This window comes from Siphateles boraxobius, unplaced genomic scaffold, assembly GCF_051911475.1.
Source record: "Siphateles boraxobius isolate OS27281-9 unplaced genomic scaffold, OSU_SipBor_1 25, whole genome shotgun sequence".
NCBI classification, from domain to species: Eukaryota; Metazoa; Chordata; class Actinopteri; order Cypriniformes; family Leuciscidae; genus Siphateles; species Siphateles boraxobius.
In genome coordinates this window covers 5,647,417-5,663,685 of record NW_027508866.1, presented here as the reverse complement: position 1 = coordinate 5,663,685, position 16,269 = coordinate 5,647,417, and the positions used below count along the sequence as shown (strand labels likewise).

General features: G+C 38.8%; 2 protein-coding genes across 3 annotated transcripts in view; both read right to left on the bottom strand.

Annotated features, from left to right (window-relative positions):
• Positions 1–271: 271 nt before the first annotated feature.
• Positions 272–10,477, bottom strand: phf12a (PHD finger protein 12a). 2 transcript variants are annotated; one of them, XM_077242155.1, is made up of 15 exons: positions 10,007–10,477; positions 9,572–9,753; positions 8,031–8,103; positions 7,146–7,572; positions 6,161–6,281; positions 4,188–4,320; positions 3,894–4,058; positions 3,659–3,802; positions 3,006–3,567; positions 2,775–2,891; positions 2,032–2,175; positions 1,864–1,962; positions 1,707–1,789; positions 1,489–1,627; positions 272–1,216 (listed from the first exon to the last, which is right to left on the bottom strand). In XM_077242155.1, exons 1-15 carry the CDS (start codon positions 10,070–10,072, stop codon positions 861–863), a joined length of 2,811 nt encoding a protein of 936 aa, XP_077098270.1. In that variant the 5' UTR covers positions 10,073–10,477; the 3' UTR covers positions 272–860. The 2 variants fall into 2 exon arrangements, with proteins under 2 accessions (XP_077098270.1, XP_077098269.1); XM_077242154.1 differs by having other exon boundaries at positions 2,979–3,567; positions 10,007–10,475.
• A 1,678-nt stretch (positions 10,478–12,155) lies between these two features.
• Positions 12,156–16,269, bottom strand: part of sez6a (seizure related 6 homolog a) — a 66,946-nt gene continuing 62,832 nt past the window's right edge. Inside the window, exons 13-16 of the mRNA XM_077242149.1 lie at positions 14,912–15,106; positions 14,781–14,816; positions 14,376–14,484; positions 12,156–14,292 (exon numbers count right to left, since the gene is read on the bottom strand). Coding sequence (XP_077098264.1) covers positions 14,130–14,292; positions 14,376–14,484; positions 14,781–14,816; positions 14,912–15,106 — 503 coding nt within the window. The 3' untranslated portion in view covers positions 12,156–14,129. The remainder of the gene's footprint in view (positions 14,293–14,375; positions 14,485–14,780; positions 14,817–14,911; positions 15,107–16,269) is intronic.

Here is a 16,269-nt window from a genome sequence, read left to right as displayed (position 1 = left end):
AAACCCTTTAGTCTAAATACTTTGCATTGAATATTTTTCAAAAACCCTTTATTCTAAATACTTTGCATTAGCGATTTTTCAAAACCTTCTGGTCTAAATACTTTGCATTGGAGACTTTTCAAAACCCTTTAGTCTAAATATTTTGCATTGGAGACTTTTCAAAAACCCTTTAGTCTACATAAGCAATAGTATTGCTAACTTTAGAAAACTACTAATCTTACAGAGGAATGAATGAATGAATTAGTAAGCATGACACATGAAAACAAGCTGGTGGATTTCTAAAGCATGTTATTTAAAATCTGCTTTGTATTTACAGTTTGACACAAGAACCTGGTGAAAAATAATTACAGAACACATGAAACGGACACATAAAGGACTGAACAGCAACCAAATGGTGCACGACCGAAATAATACAAACTGGAGCACTTTTGCACACTGTATCGTGTGGATCTCTGGCTATTCGCATGAATACATACACATATGTACATGAGTCTCTCTGCACGTGTCAGGTTAAAGGAACACCAGGTCTGACTGCGCTCCAGAGAACATACATAAATAAAAGCATCCGTTTCTATGGGAAATAAAAGAAATGCATGTTTGTATAAAAAGTATTGTTACTGGCACAAAATAGAACATGTTTTTTATTTCTTTACACGTGAAAACTGCTCATTGGTTCTTTGAGCTTTGAGGATGATCAAAGTTTCCCTTTAAAAATGCAAGTCTTGCATTGAGACACAAAATGTGCAACCTGCCTAAAGAGTCTTGAAGAAATTAGAAAAAAAAAACTCACCTCATGCAAATGTATAAACAATTAAATAATTAGGAAACCGTTCAAACTGTACAGGTCGGCGCTTGAGGGGTTACGTGACAAGGTTGTGTTGGAGCGAAGGAGGCGTGGCCTTGCTCAGGTACTCCCCCTGTTGGCCAGGTGTGGGAGTGAGGCTGCAGGTTGTGAGCTCCTCTTTAAGCGGCTTGTTGGCGAACTCTGTGATGCTAAATATAAACTGCAGGCAGCCCAGTTTGACATGGCTTCCGTGATGGAGGAGTGCAGTGCCTTCCCATCCCGCACCATTGCCTCCGATCAAACTGGAGCCGCTGTTTTTACAGTTACAGGGAGTGATGGGAGCATCGTGGGGCTGGCAGCTCATAACTCTGCCCTCGGTTGCAGAGGTCACGGCCATTGGAGACGACTCCTGCTCCTTTTTCCTGCAGCGTCCTGCAAACACACTTGCGTTAATACTGATGCTTAATACATTTTTTTTTTAGGTTGGCATGAAAATTCACTCATTTATTTTCTTACGACATTTTTCATTTTTTCTGGTTAAAAAGCCAGACTTCTCTAATTAGTTCTCTAAACCAAGCTCGCATTCAGCCGAGAATTAAGTTCCTGTCCAATTTTTTTTTTGTTTCACTCGGATGTCCATCAAAATAGGGAAGAAAAGACCTGTCATAACTTCAGTTTCCTCGTGACTAAAAGAAATAACTCACGGATAATGTTCTGCACTTTGGTGAGCAGGTTGCTGGATGGGCTCTGGCTCGTCTTCTCAGAGAAGTCACAGGAATATAATACGTTGTCAACGGTTGTCCCATGTTCGCTGTAGTTCAGCAGTTCATACTGCTTTGTATTCTGGAGGAGGAGAGAACAAATTTAATCACTCAAGAGATGAAACCTTTGTCCTTATGTTAATTGTTTAAAAATAGCATACCTCATCATAAAATATACAGGCATGTTTCCCTGAAACATAGTTACAATGCCCGTAGTTTGTAAGGCACACATCCATATCAGCACCTGCAATGAGAAAAGACAGTTGTACGGAACACTGTAGGATGATGCATTTCCTGCAGTCACAGGATGATAATCACCTGTCCCGATGTACAGACTCCTGTAGCACATACTGACAGCCGTTCCCTTTCCCGAGACCGAACAGAACGAAGCTCTCGCCTGTACCTCCTTGCTTTGTGCTGTGAACGGAAACATCATGAGTTCATGCGCATCTAAAGGAAACAAAAACTTCAATTCCAATCTCATACCTTCACTGTGTTTCTTGTGAGCGGGTGACACGGATGAAGGGAAACTGCTCTGAACAGGAGAAGTTTTTAACTCAAAGAGCTGCTGAATCCGCTGCCAAGCCAAGAGTTTGATAAACTTCTCGTCCAATGAGCCAAGCTCAACTTCTGCAATACAACAAAAGATTTCAGAATGATTACAAAATGCTGCTGTCTTTTGAATTTGGGTCCTTTTCTTTTCTATGACCATTTTCTCTCTGAATAAATAATCAGTTTTTTGCTGTTGATGTGAAAGCTGCACAATTAATGGAAATAAAACTGAAATCACAATACAGTTTAGCGTTTAGTGACAATACTATTTAATTAAATATATGTGCTATGCGTTTCAAAGTGAAGTCTGGCAATGTGTTCTTTTACAAATACTACAACAGTAATATTTATTTTCTTTAATATTTCTATTTAGTAGTAATAATACTTTATTTATATTTAATAATACATTTTTTTTCCAAATTGAACAAGCTTACCAAGCACAGGAGCCTTAAAAAAATTACTAGGGACAAAAATGTCACAATTACATTTTTCCCCAAATCATGATGTAGTCTATCAGAAGTTAAATTCAATGTTTTGTTATAATAATGCTTAATTTAATCCTTAAGTGTAAGGGATTTCAAATTCTTAAAGCTACAGTATCTTCTTACTCTAACCTAAAGACCAAAATTGAAAGTTCCTCAAGAATCAACAGTCCTCTCTTAAACACATAAACCCACCTCCACTGCCAGGCATGATGTCCTTTATTCGACCAGACAGCTCTGACATGTTAGGTTCTGTGCAAGAAAAGACGTCCCCCCTGCCTGCCATCAAAGAGTCCAAGCCGACCTTCCCATCTGAGAAGAGAACACAGCCATTCAATATTTGAAAGGGTTGCAAGCCAGGTAATAATAAAGCACACAACTACACAAGTAAAAATTTACCACAGGACCGGGATGTAGATCTCTGACCTTTTGATGCAGTGTCTGAGGTGATTTTCTGCGGTTTAACAGCATGTACTCCTGTAGATACAGTAGAGGCTGAGAGTTTTGCTGCTGCTGTGTCTGAAGCTAATGGAGTTTTTTTATGGTCAGATGATGGAGTGCTGGGCTCAGATTTGACACAAGCTGCAGCAGAGACCTCTGTGCCACTACAGGGCTTCAAACTGGCATCCTCTGTCTTGATTATGGCTCCAGAGTTTGTAGGTTTGGGTGGAGCGGGTATGGGTAAACCAGGCGTTTCATGGTCAGCTGTCTTTTCTTGGGTTCTAACAGGACACGGTGTTCCATTGGACTGAACCAATCGTTCGACAGGGCCATTTGTGGTCTTACAGTTCTGACAAAGTCCATCAGTACATGAACTACAGGAAACTTTTGGCGCTACGCTCTGGCTGTCTTGTGAGGTGGCACTCTGGCAGGAATCTCTGAGTTTCAGATCAGTCTTTTCTGTGTGCTCTGCATCCCAAGGAGATGTTTGTCTGTTCCATAAATGCCTCATAATGCTGCACTGCAGTGAGATGACATCTTTGAGCCACTACACCAAAGCATAAACAGAATAAGATCACTGGTTCAGAAACAATACCGAATCCAAAAGCAGCAGCAAACAGTGGGCGCCCAATACACACCTGACACTGTTCATCTTCACTGGCTATGTGCTGCGGGACATAAGCTTCTGTAAGGCCGGTGCAGATAAGCTCCCCTTCACGGATCCCTGCCGGGGCCATCAGAGGGGGCGGGTTCTGATACTGTGACTTAATGGCATCTGGAACCTGCGAAAAACAATTGATATCTCGAATGAGTTTCAACAACATATATAGTATCTATCACTGGAGTCATACAGTGAGTTTAAAGACTGATCACCTTTAGAGTCTTTTTGCTTTGAGCATAAGCTGACCGCCATACAGGGGTGTGCTGCCGATGTATCCTCTGCAGGAAGTCAAGTTTGATGGCATGCTGGGATATGCGGTCCTGAAACTGGTCAAATAACTGGCAACGGTTGCTGAGGGTCAAGGTTCTCTGGCTCAGCTGTGAGGAAAGAAAGAGAATGAATGAGTGGCATGTTGGTAACAGTGTTTATTCAATTTAGGATATGGAAATGCCCAAATTTAAAAGTTATTACAAGTCTTGATTTTTATTTTATGCAAGCTTCCTTACAACCAGGTTCTGGATGTGGTTGGGACACATCCATCTGCCTGTAGGGAAGGCAGTGAGAGGCGGATCCAAACAGTCCATGTGAAACAAGAGAGGGCAAAAGTCACACTGGATCAGCGGACCCATTCGGCAGCTCCTGTGAGAAAAGACGGAATATAAGACTATTCATTTTTGTTCTTGATGTTAACATTAAGGGATTTTCTAATATGCCTCTAATGTCAATACAGTGTGATCAGGTGGGATTTACACTACTGCTCAAAAGTTTGTGGTCAGTAATTTTATTTTTAAGAAATCAATGATTTTATTCAGCAAGGATGCATTACATCAACATATTTATGTTACAAAAGATTTTTACTTTAAATAAATACTGTTCTTTACAACTTTCTATTCATAAAAGCACCGTGAAAAAACAACAGTTTTCAACATCGGTGATAATAAGAAATATTTATTGAGTATCAAATCAGATTTAACCCTCTGTTGCTCTTCGGTCATTTAAAAAAAATTCTTCATCTGAATAGTACGAAACTTGGTAAAGGTTTGGCACTTGCTGTGTGAAAAAAAAAAATCATGGACATGATTCAAACAGGTTAAACGGTCCTAAAAAAAGTCACACTTGTACTCTTCATGGTCAAAAATGGCCGCATAGGAAATGAATGGGAGACGAACTTCACCTAGTGAAAACTTTTGGTACTGCGACCAAATAAAATCGTACTGAAAGCTAATTTTTTGAGATATCAGGCTCAAATTTTGAACACAACTTGTTTAGATTTATGGCTTTGATATTTTCACAGTTTTAGAGTAAAACATGTTTTTAAAAATATATATTTCACAAACATTTTTCATAACAATAAACGTAAAATTCTGACTTTTTTTACGTTTCTTTTTTAAAACGTTTTTCACTTCAGCAATAATCTGCCAATTGTCATCTTTGAAAAGAGATCAAACTTAAGTCTGTGCTCTAAAGCAGAGTTTCTCAACCTTTTGCCTACTGCAACCCACTTTTTTTTCCTTTCAGTTACGGTTTTCAATCCGATCAAGTGTTTACATGTCCTCTCACTTGGATTAGAAAAGGAATAAACCACCCCTTTCAAACCGATTGAAATTTCATTCACATTGAGCTCATTAGTATCGATTAAGGTGTTTACATGAAGGCTTTTCAGTCCGATTGAGCCGTCAATGTGTTCACTAACGAATTATTTGGTTGAATGTAAACGTAGCCTGTTGAAATGAGCAACAGTTTGTGAAGCGCACTTATTGGCTGTGCTGGTGTAACACCGAGAACACAGAGAAAGTCTCGCGACCCCCTATAGAATGATCCACGACCCACCCACTGGTTGAGAAACACTGCTTTAAAGCATTCAAGATTTACGACAGTTAGAAATTAAATTTTCAGGTCTATGCTCAAAAAGTAAATAAATGTATTATAAATACAGGAAAAATTTCATTTTGTATCGTGAAGAGGACCAGAGGGTTAATCAAATTAGAATGAGTTCTGAAGGATCATGTGACACAGAAAACTGGAGCAAGGGTGGCTGAAAGTTCAGCTTTGCTATCACAGGAAAAAAATACTTTTTAAAATATATATATTAAAAAAATGCAGTCTTTATAGAGTTTATACTGAAATTGACAGAATCTTCAAAAGGAAAGTATTTTATTGATTCCTCCTTTTGCTGATTATAGTAACGGCAGAGAAAAAAACAGCAGTTCATCTGCTTCTAAATTAATTCACCATAATTAACAATCACATATTTTTCAAATTAGATTTGCATTATCTGAAGAAAAAAACAAGGGCTTCCAAAGACAGCCAAAACACAAAACAATATGCAAATGACAGCACCGTCAGTTCGATTATGAACGTTGAACATTCTATCAGCGCAAGTCAATAACATTTTCAAACTTTAAATGTTGAATTTCTTAAAAAGTAGTCCTATTAATTAAAATAAAAACTAAATATATAATAATACTAGATCTTTTACCTGCTGCATGTGTAGCACATTTTCACCGGCAGTGGAACCAGTCCATGATTGTCCAGCTCATGCTGTGGCCGTTTAACGTTCTTGCCTGATAACTCGTCTTTTCGTCGTCTTTTGCTGGTGCCTGAGAAGAAGAGAATAGATGCATCACATCTTAGAATCACACATAATCACAATTTTACAGTGAGATCAGGACAGGGATGCACAATATTGGGAAAAAAATGACATTGTGATACTTTTCTAGTTACATTTTTTATTTTTTTTATTTAAAGGGAATTTAATTGTTTTAATTTCAGGAACTCACCAGATAACTTAAATAGCTACTGTAATATTTGGAAAGAATGAATCATTCTAGAATGAGAGGAGTGATTTTGTTGTGGAGAACATCTGCAAGAAAACACTATTTCAGTCTTTCTACTGAAATGATTTCAAAATAAATCCTACACCACATTATTTTAGTGTTGAAAATGTTTCAAAGGCCACGTTCTCACTGGTTTTTTTTTCTCAATTCAATATGACTATAAAATAATAATAATTATGATTTTAATGTGATTATTATTAAATAAAAATTATCAAACAAAATAAGAAATATATTGTAATAACACTATTATACTGTCAAATAAACAATATCAATATTTACATCTTAATTTTTTTCATTTTCAAACAGTAACCCATTGACTTTTATTTTGATAGGTCGCCGGCAAATAAAGATATGTGCCAGTTTCAGAGTGAAGCGATGAGCAGTGTTCGTTTACACAAACGCAGCTCATGATATCAGTGTCTCAGAACAGAACAGCTCGATTGACAGTAAAGGAGTCGAGCCGTTCTGAAACGCCTAAACAGTGTATCATAAACTACACATGTAGTGCATTATTTATTTAATTAAATCACAACCTGAAAGATCGCACTAAACCATCGCACTTAACCATATCGCGATACCTATTTTATTTAGAAATATCGTGCAGCCCTAGATCAGGATGTCTTGTACCTGGAAGTGCAGACGTGCAGGTGAGGTCATTTGGAAGCTGGAACTGCGTGGGGTTCCTCTGCATGGCAGCGGCAATTAGGAGGTCAAATGGTCTTTTGAGGGTGTTTGTGGTATTCAAGAGCTCAGGCTCAGAACCCTGGGCCTCATCCTCCACGTCCAGGAGGTCTTCCTCCATGTCATTCTGCTCGGACGGTGTGGGTGTGTCAGCAGAAGAAGTGTTGGAGTTCGGGGTCACAGGTCGGCTGTTGGGTCGCCCCTCTAAGAGCCGTACCTGAGCTACGGCGGCCCGTAGCGCTGTGCCGCCCGACCCCATGGAGGGATCCAGACGTAATGTCCCACATTCCTGCTCAGAAGCCGGAGATGGCGTCTGCTTCACCAGCTGACGCTCCAACAGACCGTTAATTTGCTCCTTCTTCTGTTCCCTTTTCTGAAAAAAAAAGGAAAATAAAATAAAATAAAAAAAATCCAAATCCAACATGTCTAACATTCTATCAGGATTCCTATAAGGTACGTTACACAGTAAAATATAGGATAAAAAAAAAACAGTTTTGTTCCATTTTCAATATGACTAGCCCTAATAATAATAATAACATTAATTATCATTTTTGTTTTTTAAATATTATTTGTTATAATTACTATTAAAAATATTATTTTATTTAAATTGTAAAAGTAAAATCAAAGAAATGTTACTATTGCAATAGTATTTAAACTGTAAAAAATTAAATAATAATAAAATTGATTTTACAGTACATCGGTCTTCATTTATTTTCTTTCAAAAGCTAACAATTTGACAATTGTTGACAATAATAACTATTCTCATGCAAAAATTGGAAAGATACAAACGGGTCAAATTTAAGACTTCGAACAACATGAGTGGACACCAACCTTCTTGCGAACGCTGCATCGATGACACATCCAGTCACCAGGGGGCAGCATTTCTCTGCTCATCGGCGGGTTACTGAGGAAATGTAAACAAAGTCAAGAGGTGAAACTACAGGCTTCATCTAACAGAGAGCAAACATTAACAGTTACGGTATGGACAGCCATTCAATACTATAATAAACGAGCATAGGACGGCAGACCAGCTTTATACTCCAGTCTACTCTGAGTGTGTCATTCAAATGAAGTAAACAAAATCAAACATGATATACTAGGCTATAACTTCAGCAGCTTCTAAAGCCAGACCTACGTTAAACATGAATACAAGAGATATACCCAGCCTGCATAGAGATAATAAATCAATAGCTTACTCTGTAAGGAGTCTCTGTTTTACTAATGCACTGCACAGGGCACACATGCAAACAGACTACGATTAACGCTTCTGTTCTACAGATGGTTTAAAAGAAATCAGCCATGAAGCTCGGATTCCATATTACTTCAACAACTGGCTAAAAACATCAAACAAATAGAAACCCGTTTTAACTTTCTAATTTACCACAGTTCTTTCAAATAACTTCAAGACTGATTCATCTAAAAACACTAAAGACCCATTAAAAGTCAATCCCAGACTCTCTATTCGAGACTACACAAACGAAGGCCAGTGTGGCAGATTTCCCGGGGCCGCACAGACAGAACCAGCTGCATGTGTTTCTCCTCAAACACACATGGAATCATTTCAGCTCCCAAACACAAAGAATGAACAATGAGAAAATACGGAGGGTAAATCGAAATTCAAACACCCCTTTTTCCAGCTGACCGACAGCAGCACAAAGTGAGTTTAAAGTTGCTATGAAATGTAAAATAGCGACAGATCTTTTCTTCCATACCGTGAATGTAATGGATTATTGAAAAAGAAAAAAAATGTAAGGAGGTAACTTGGTTCTATGCATCGGCTGTTGATTGGATTTTGAGATTTGGGTGCTGCACTCATAAGTGGAGGCAGATGAACGTGACTTTTTTGAAGGGTTTAGGCGCACTAAATGATTGCATAAGTCCTGCACACATCATCACAGAGAAGTTTGCCCTTTAAAAGTCTTTTTTTTTTTTAAATTGAATTGATCACAAGAAGACCTGAAACATGCAAATGTATATATTTTTTTAAAAATTTTCATTTCATGTCTCGCGCAATCCCAGATCTTCAGCAGATCTGCAAACATCTGACAAACTGACTGAGATGATTAAGGAAAATCCATCTAAATCTCAATCAGATCTCTCCATAATGGAGACGTGATTGTGGGTGGCCTTCAGATGCCTGTAGTTAATGATTATTTCTCAGCTCCCTGCTCAAGAAACACCAGAGAGCATATAAATAAACCACAGCCTCTATAATGTTCCATCTGAAGATGTAAGAAGAAACGTCAGCCAAATCGGATGAACATCTAGTTGTCAAAGCAAAAATGCAGCATAAAATTACGTCTGCGCTCCAACTAAACCAGCATCACAGTCCTGGGCCCAATTTTGTCCCAGCTCGAGCATCACACACACACCAGCACTGTAGGTGGAAGGCAGCGGGGCAGTGATCACAACACAGCAGGTCCCCTCCTTCCCGGCAGCTGTCGCAGGTGTCGTGATTGGTGGCCCTGCCGGCTCTCCTGGTGCTCCTGTCCGGTTTCCTGGTCCTCTTCTCTCCATCCTCAGACTTGGGCGGCGCCAGCAGAGTCTGGATTTGCTGCAGGAGAAAAGCGAGAGAGGTTCAGAAACTCATTAGTGAAACATCTGCACGCGTCTTACATCACATCAGCCGCTCAAACCATTGTTGGGCCGTGACCGTGAGCGCGCGCACGTACGTTCACGTAAGCGTTCACGTGAAGGGAGCCTATGGATGACATTAGTGAGCAATTAGCGGCTACATTGAGAACACTAACCAGGTAGTAACGAGAGGAATAAACGGGTGTATGAGTATGTGTTTGTCTTACTCTTACCTCCATCAGCCCGCCGGAGGTATCCAGATCGTACACGATCGTCGGGGTCTCCATTTTACCCCACATCAACACAGGCCAGGACTGTTTCTGACTTCCCTAGCCGCTACACCCCGACTCCTGTCAGTTGAGTAGCCTCTGACTTCTATTAAATCGCCTCAGAAATCCCGCCCGTGTCTGTTGTGGCTCCGCGCGGGCTCTCCGTTAATCGAGCAGGCGCGCGGAGGCCTCTATCCCCGGTGCTGTGCGAGACTCTGGCCCGGTATGAGAAGGAATAATAAAGACACAGAAATGATCATTAAGTCCATGATGCGAAGACGTCAAACATCAAGCCCCCTGAAGAACAACTCCTCCGAGGAACTGGCAGCGGCGAAAAACAGACGTTTTTCTCCCGGTGAAAGAGCGACTTAACAGCAGAGCGTCTCTGTTGTGATGAAGGAACGCTCGCGCTAACTGACGCACAAACCTGTGTGCGCATGCGTGGGCCAGTTAGTTGAGTTGGGAATCCAATTCGTTTAGAGAATCGATTCGTTTTGGTGAACCGGTGCAGTAGAATCAATTCACTGGTTCGCCATCACTGATATTTATTATCTAATGCATGTTTAATATTTATGTAATATTCAATGTTTGAATAAGTATTTTATAAAACATATTTTAAATACTGTCGTGTATGACTTATTGCATTGTTTATGGTCATATCACACACCTCACAATTTTATAGCCACAGTTTTCTTTTACAAGTGATAGTCATCCCATATATCTAAAAATTGAAATTTTCTCACCCAGAATGTTAGGCAAAGACAGCCTCAGTCACCACCTTTAACTTGCATTTTCCTTCTTTACAATGAAAGTGAATGGTGACTAAATCTGCCATTCTTCCATTCTTCTTTCATAACAGAATAAATAAAGGCATGCATCTAAAATCAACATGGGGGTGAGAAAATTATGACAGAGGTTTAACTTTTGGGTTGTTTACATTCGAGTGTTTTACAAACGCTTTGCGAATCGGTTCGAACGGATCTTTAAAAAGAGCTGGTTCAAGACAATGATTCGTTCGCGGTCAGGCATCACTACCCGTCAACAGTGGAGCCATCTTGCTCTTTTCCTCCGTTTATAAAGCCTCTCCGTCGATGGGGTCATTGTGGGAATCTCCAGTATATGATTTTGTGTGTGGATATGAGAAGCTTGTTCAGTAGCTCAACCAGTGAGGGTTAGAAAGCAGATGCTTTTATCCGGTTTGTTTACGTGTTCAAGCTTCTTTGTATTGTGAGGGAATTCTCTGGCCTCTGATTGGACTGTTTCTTCGCCGGGGTAACATGAACCAATGCGCGTAACGGAAGAGATGAACCATTTTTTTTTGATGACTAGCTATAAAATCATCAGTGAGCACTGAACAATGGCGGTGAATTCATTCATTCATAGTTATATATGTGTATTATTAGATATATCCTATATATAGATATTAACTAAGTTAATATTCATATCCATATATATTCAAAGTATATTATAATAGAATATATACATTCTATAATTTTATATAGATGCTGTTAAATAAATAACTACTGTCTTGGTCAAATAAAAGTTTCACAGCTACACACAATGCATAATAAACACAACAGCATACTATAGTTTTGGACAGTTTATTTACAAAGTGTTCTGCAAATAAGCCCCCATGCAGCGACAGTGAGTTATACATGGCTTTATCACCATCACTATAGTGCAACTGAAGCACAACTGCATCTCAAGACCCTCAGACACTCTTCCACCTTCACACTCTCAGTCTTATATGGTTGCTGCATGTGGGAGAAAACAGTTTCCCTCTCTGTTGTTCCTCAATGTGAAACCAGGAAACTTCTGCACTCTGAGATATGGTCCAACTTCAAGTTGTGAGCCTTGGGATGTTTTACCGGACAAATAAAAAAGTACAACACAAACCTCAGGCTCTTATGTGCTACAGAAATAACACCCTATTGTCCACCGTAGTGCAGACAGAAGTCTTAGAGACAAAAACTCAAAAAACATTTACAGGAGCCCAGCAGAAAAACAGGAGAGATGCCAAAAAAGACAGATAGATTTTACATACACACCTCGTATTGCCTTGCATCCTGAAAAGATAAACAAATAAGATTTCAGAACAGTACAGTGATTTCTCTTTGTCTTATTGTCTTTATTCAGAGCCCCCTTAAATACAACTGGAGATCCAAGTTATATTTAAGACAAATAAAATGCATTTCAATAAAAAATACAAAGCCTTGGAAGTCATATATCCCAGAATAACTCACATCTTTAATTACATTACCGTTCAAAAGTTTAGGGTCGGTAAGAATTTAAAAATATTTTTGAAGTCTCTTTGCTCAACAAGACTACATTTATTTGATCACAAATACAGTATAAACATTTATATTGTGAAATATTATTTATGATTTTAAAAACTCTTCTGTTTGAATATATTTTAAAATATAATTTATTCATGACTGAATTTTCATCATCATTACTCCAGTCTTCAGTGTCACATGATCCTTCAAAAATCATTCTAATATGCTGATTTGCTGCTCAAGAAACATTTATTATTATTACGAATGTTTTATTATTACTTTTATTACATTTTAACTATATAAAAATTACAATGTAACAGTATTATTATTAATGTTGAAAACAATTTTGCCGTTTAATATTTTTTGGAAATCCTTATGCATTTTTTTTTAGGATTCTTTGAAGAATAGAAAGTAAAAAAGTATTTATTTGAAATAGAAAACTTTACATAAATGTCTTTATCAATCAATTTAACGCATCCTTGCTGAAAAGGTTTAATTTCTTAAAACAATGTCACAGACCATAAACCTTTGACATGTTTATGTATGTATATCAAGAATGCACAAGCAAATTCAAGAGCTTCATTAGTATCCTTATTTGAATCAAAAGAAAGGAAACATGAAACACAAAAATGATGAATGACGTTAACATAAAAAATAAGTCCCGTGAGAGTCAAGAAACAATCCAATCAAGTAAAAGTAATATAATTTAACTAAACATTAATACAATCATTCAAATGGAATTTGGTTTGAACTTTTCACATTCAGCAGAAAACACTGAATGACATAAACCTGGATGCCGTGATTAGGAGATGCATTTTTGGTTAATATGAGGTACACCAGTATCAGAACGTCTAATTGGAGAACAGGTAGAGTGTAAACTAAGACACACACACACACACACACACACACACACACACACACACACACACACACACACACACACACACACACACACACCACACACACACACACACCACACACACACACACACACACACACACACACACACACACACACACACACACACACACACACACACACACACGTAGTGTTTCCATATTTTATGGGGACTTTCCATAGACATAATGATTTTTATACTGTACAAACTGTATATTCTATTCCCTTACACTAACCCTACCCCTAAACCTACCCATCACAGAAAACTTTCTGCATTTTTACATTTTCAAAAAACATCACTTAGTATGATTTATAAGCTATTTTCCTCATGGGGACCAAAAAATGTCCGCACACGAACAAGGATTTCAGATATTGCCATCCTTATGGGGACATTTTGTCCCCATAATGTAGGGTTTACCAGGCCACACACACACACACACACACACACACACACACACACAGCTGAGTTTTAACCCATGACTTCACATGTTTGTTTGTTTTTTACATCTAAAATGAATGTTTTCATGTTTGTAAAGGGACCCAGAGTCTTTCCTTCTCCACTGAATTGTATTTATTCTTACCCTTTCATGTGCAGGTTATGAAAATATAACTGCATTTTTAAACTTCTTTGAAAATGTTAAAATGTTATTAGAAAAAAAATTAAATGTAGTAAGAGTCCCCAAGAAACATTTTGTTTATGCAACATTAAGCTCATTAAATCATGAAGATAGTTTTATGATATATCTTGTCCTAAGTAGTGCCATGGTACTGATACTGCTACATTATAAATACTGGCCTTTAAAATAAAATGATATGTCTCTGTTTGCTGTTGAGCCATATAATTGTTCAGATTTCTTTTATTTGTTCTGCAGATCAGGTCAAAGTAATAGATGACAGGTGGAATGATGGAATGATCAGGACAGGACGATGGTGTTGTGAGATCCCAAGTCTCTGAGGTTCATGGCATCCATACTTACTCCCGTCTCATACACGGGGTTGTCAAACGCAGATTCTTCAGTCATGTTGTCGTACGGTGGAGCAGACGACCCAGGGAGCTGAAAGGTCTTGCTTTGAGCTCTGCAGAGACACAACCTTATTAGTGGTAAAACAAACCCCAAAACAATAAGCACCATGTCATTTTCCCTGCCTTAGGAACTTACATTGAAATGCAGAGGAAAAAGACCAAGAGGAGCATCAGCACCACTGCGACAGGAATCAGCACTGCGATGGCAATGTTGACGCCCTCCACATCAAACTCTGAATCGGCTGCTAAAATGTGGAAATTTTACAGAACATTTTTTTAATAAAGAATCCCCCGGTTTCACAGACAAGGCTTAAGCCAAGTCCCAGACTAAAAATGCATGTTTTAGCTGAAAACAACTTGCACTGATATATCTTAAAACCCGTCAGTGCTATTGTTTTGTCTCAAGATGTACATCAGTAATGTTTTTTTTCTAAAGCACATTTATAAAAGCTACTTAAATGCCTAATTGAACCAAACCCTAATCCTTGCTTAATCTAAACCCTGTTTGTAAAGTGTTTTGATAATACTAAAATAGTATCACCGTTCAGCCTGTGTTCCTCAATGTTTCTCGTAGAAGCTGAAAAACACCAGAAACAACTTCTGAGACACTTGAAGCAATCTCATATATCAAGATGTGTGTCAGGATGAGGACTTTAAGAGTGCAGTTCCTACCTCTGCACATAGGGGGCGCACCGCTCCACTGAGAGGGATGTCCCGGGATGCAGTGGATAGTGGCTTCACCCTGAAGCGCATAACCTGAACGACAGGTGAAGCTCAGAGTCTCTCCTGCCTGGAAGAAAGCTTTCTCTGAACTCTGAATGGCCGTGGAGGAAGCGCCGGGGTTACTGCAGGGTTCATATCTCTCAGCTAAACAGAAAAACACAGATCAGTCATTTCTCCAAGTGGCACTCGATGCAGAGCCAAATGGGAGGAGCTGAAGCTCTATCTTCACCTCACTTGATCTAGTGGGCGGGGCCGCGCAGGCGCAGGTTAACTTTCGCGCAGCAGCATCGACTACGAGTGATTTCTAAAGCAACATATTTCAGCGCCAGCTCGATTTTTATTTAACACAAATGAACAAAATAAATAGGTTGATAAATTGACTACCCTGTTAGTCAACAAGAGTTTCATTTGTTATAGAAATATCAGTACCGCAAACTGCTACTATAAAAAGACACAATTTTAATGACGTACGTACGACTGTCTGCTTACACGGCAGGTCCAAAATGCACATACAATTCATATCAGATTTATTTCCACATATAAATGACGCCTGAAACCTCAAGTATGACAGAGCTATCGCAGTTTACAAGTGTGTTGGTTTGTAAGACTTGCACCCAGCCGCATCTGAAATTTTCATAAGCTTCTAATGACTTAAAGCTTCTAAACTCTTGCATTGTGTAGGCACCGATACCGTAAACCGGGTAATTGATTATGTCAGGGTGTGTGAAAGGTAATAAGGTTAGTGATTATGGGTCTTTCATCCATTCTGTAACGTTAACGTTAGCTGCAGTTCGTACGGGTCCATGTTGTTGATACCAAGCAGTTTCTCTAAATAACGCTGGCTGGCGTTGTTATTTTGTCTCTCCTGATAGAGCCCCTTTCCTTCTTTCACTTCCTATTTCTCCATTTATTCAACCTTAAAGGGTTAGTTCACCCAAAAATGAAAATTAAGTCATTAATTACTCACCCCCATGCTGTACCAACCCCGTAAGACCTTCGTTCATCTTCGGAACACAAATGAAGATATTTTTGATTAAATCTGAGAGGTGGATCACTGCTACATAGGCTGCCAGAGGGAATGAAACTTGACGGCCCAGAAAGTCATTAAAGAACAGTGGCTCAACTATAAGTTTATCAAGCGACGAGAATACTTTTTTTCCGAATAAAAACCCATAAATAACGACTTTATTCGACTATTCCTTTTCATCCTTGTGGGCCTGAGACGAGAGTTCAAGAGATTTCCACGACGCATGCGCGAGAACTGAACAAGAAGTATTAGAAGAAGAACGTCCTCTTCTCAGTTCTCG

Bases quoted from the DNA above. Each gene is read 5' to 3' on its own strand.
- phf12a (XM_077242154.1), bottom strand. From the start codon at position 10,072: ATGTGGGGTAAAATGGAGACCCCGACGATCGTGTACGATCTGGATACC. The intron at 3,568-3,658 runs GTGTGTATTGGG...GCTTTGGTGTAG, and splicing joins GTGAAGATGAACAGTGTCAG to TGGCTCAAAGATGTCATCTC. The intron at 1,217-1,488 runs GTGAGTTATTTC...GTGTGTTTGCAG, and splicing joins CAAAGTGCAGAACATTATCC to GACGCTGCAGGAAAAAGGAG.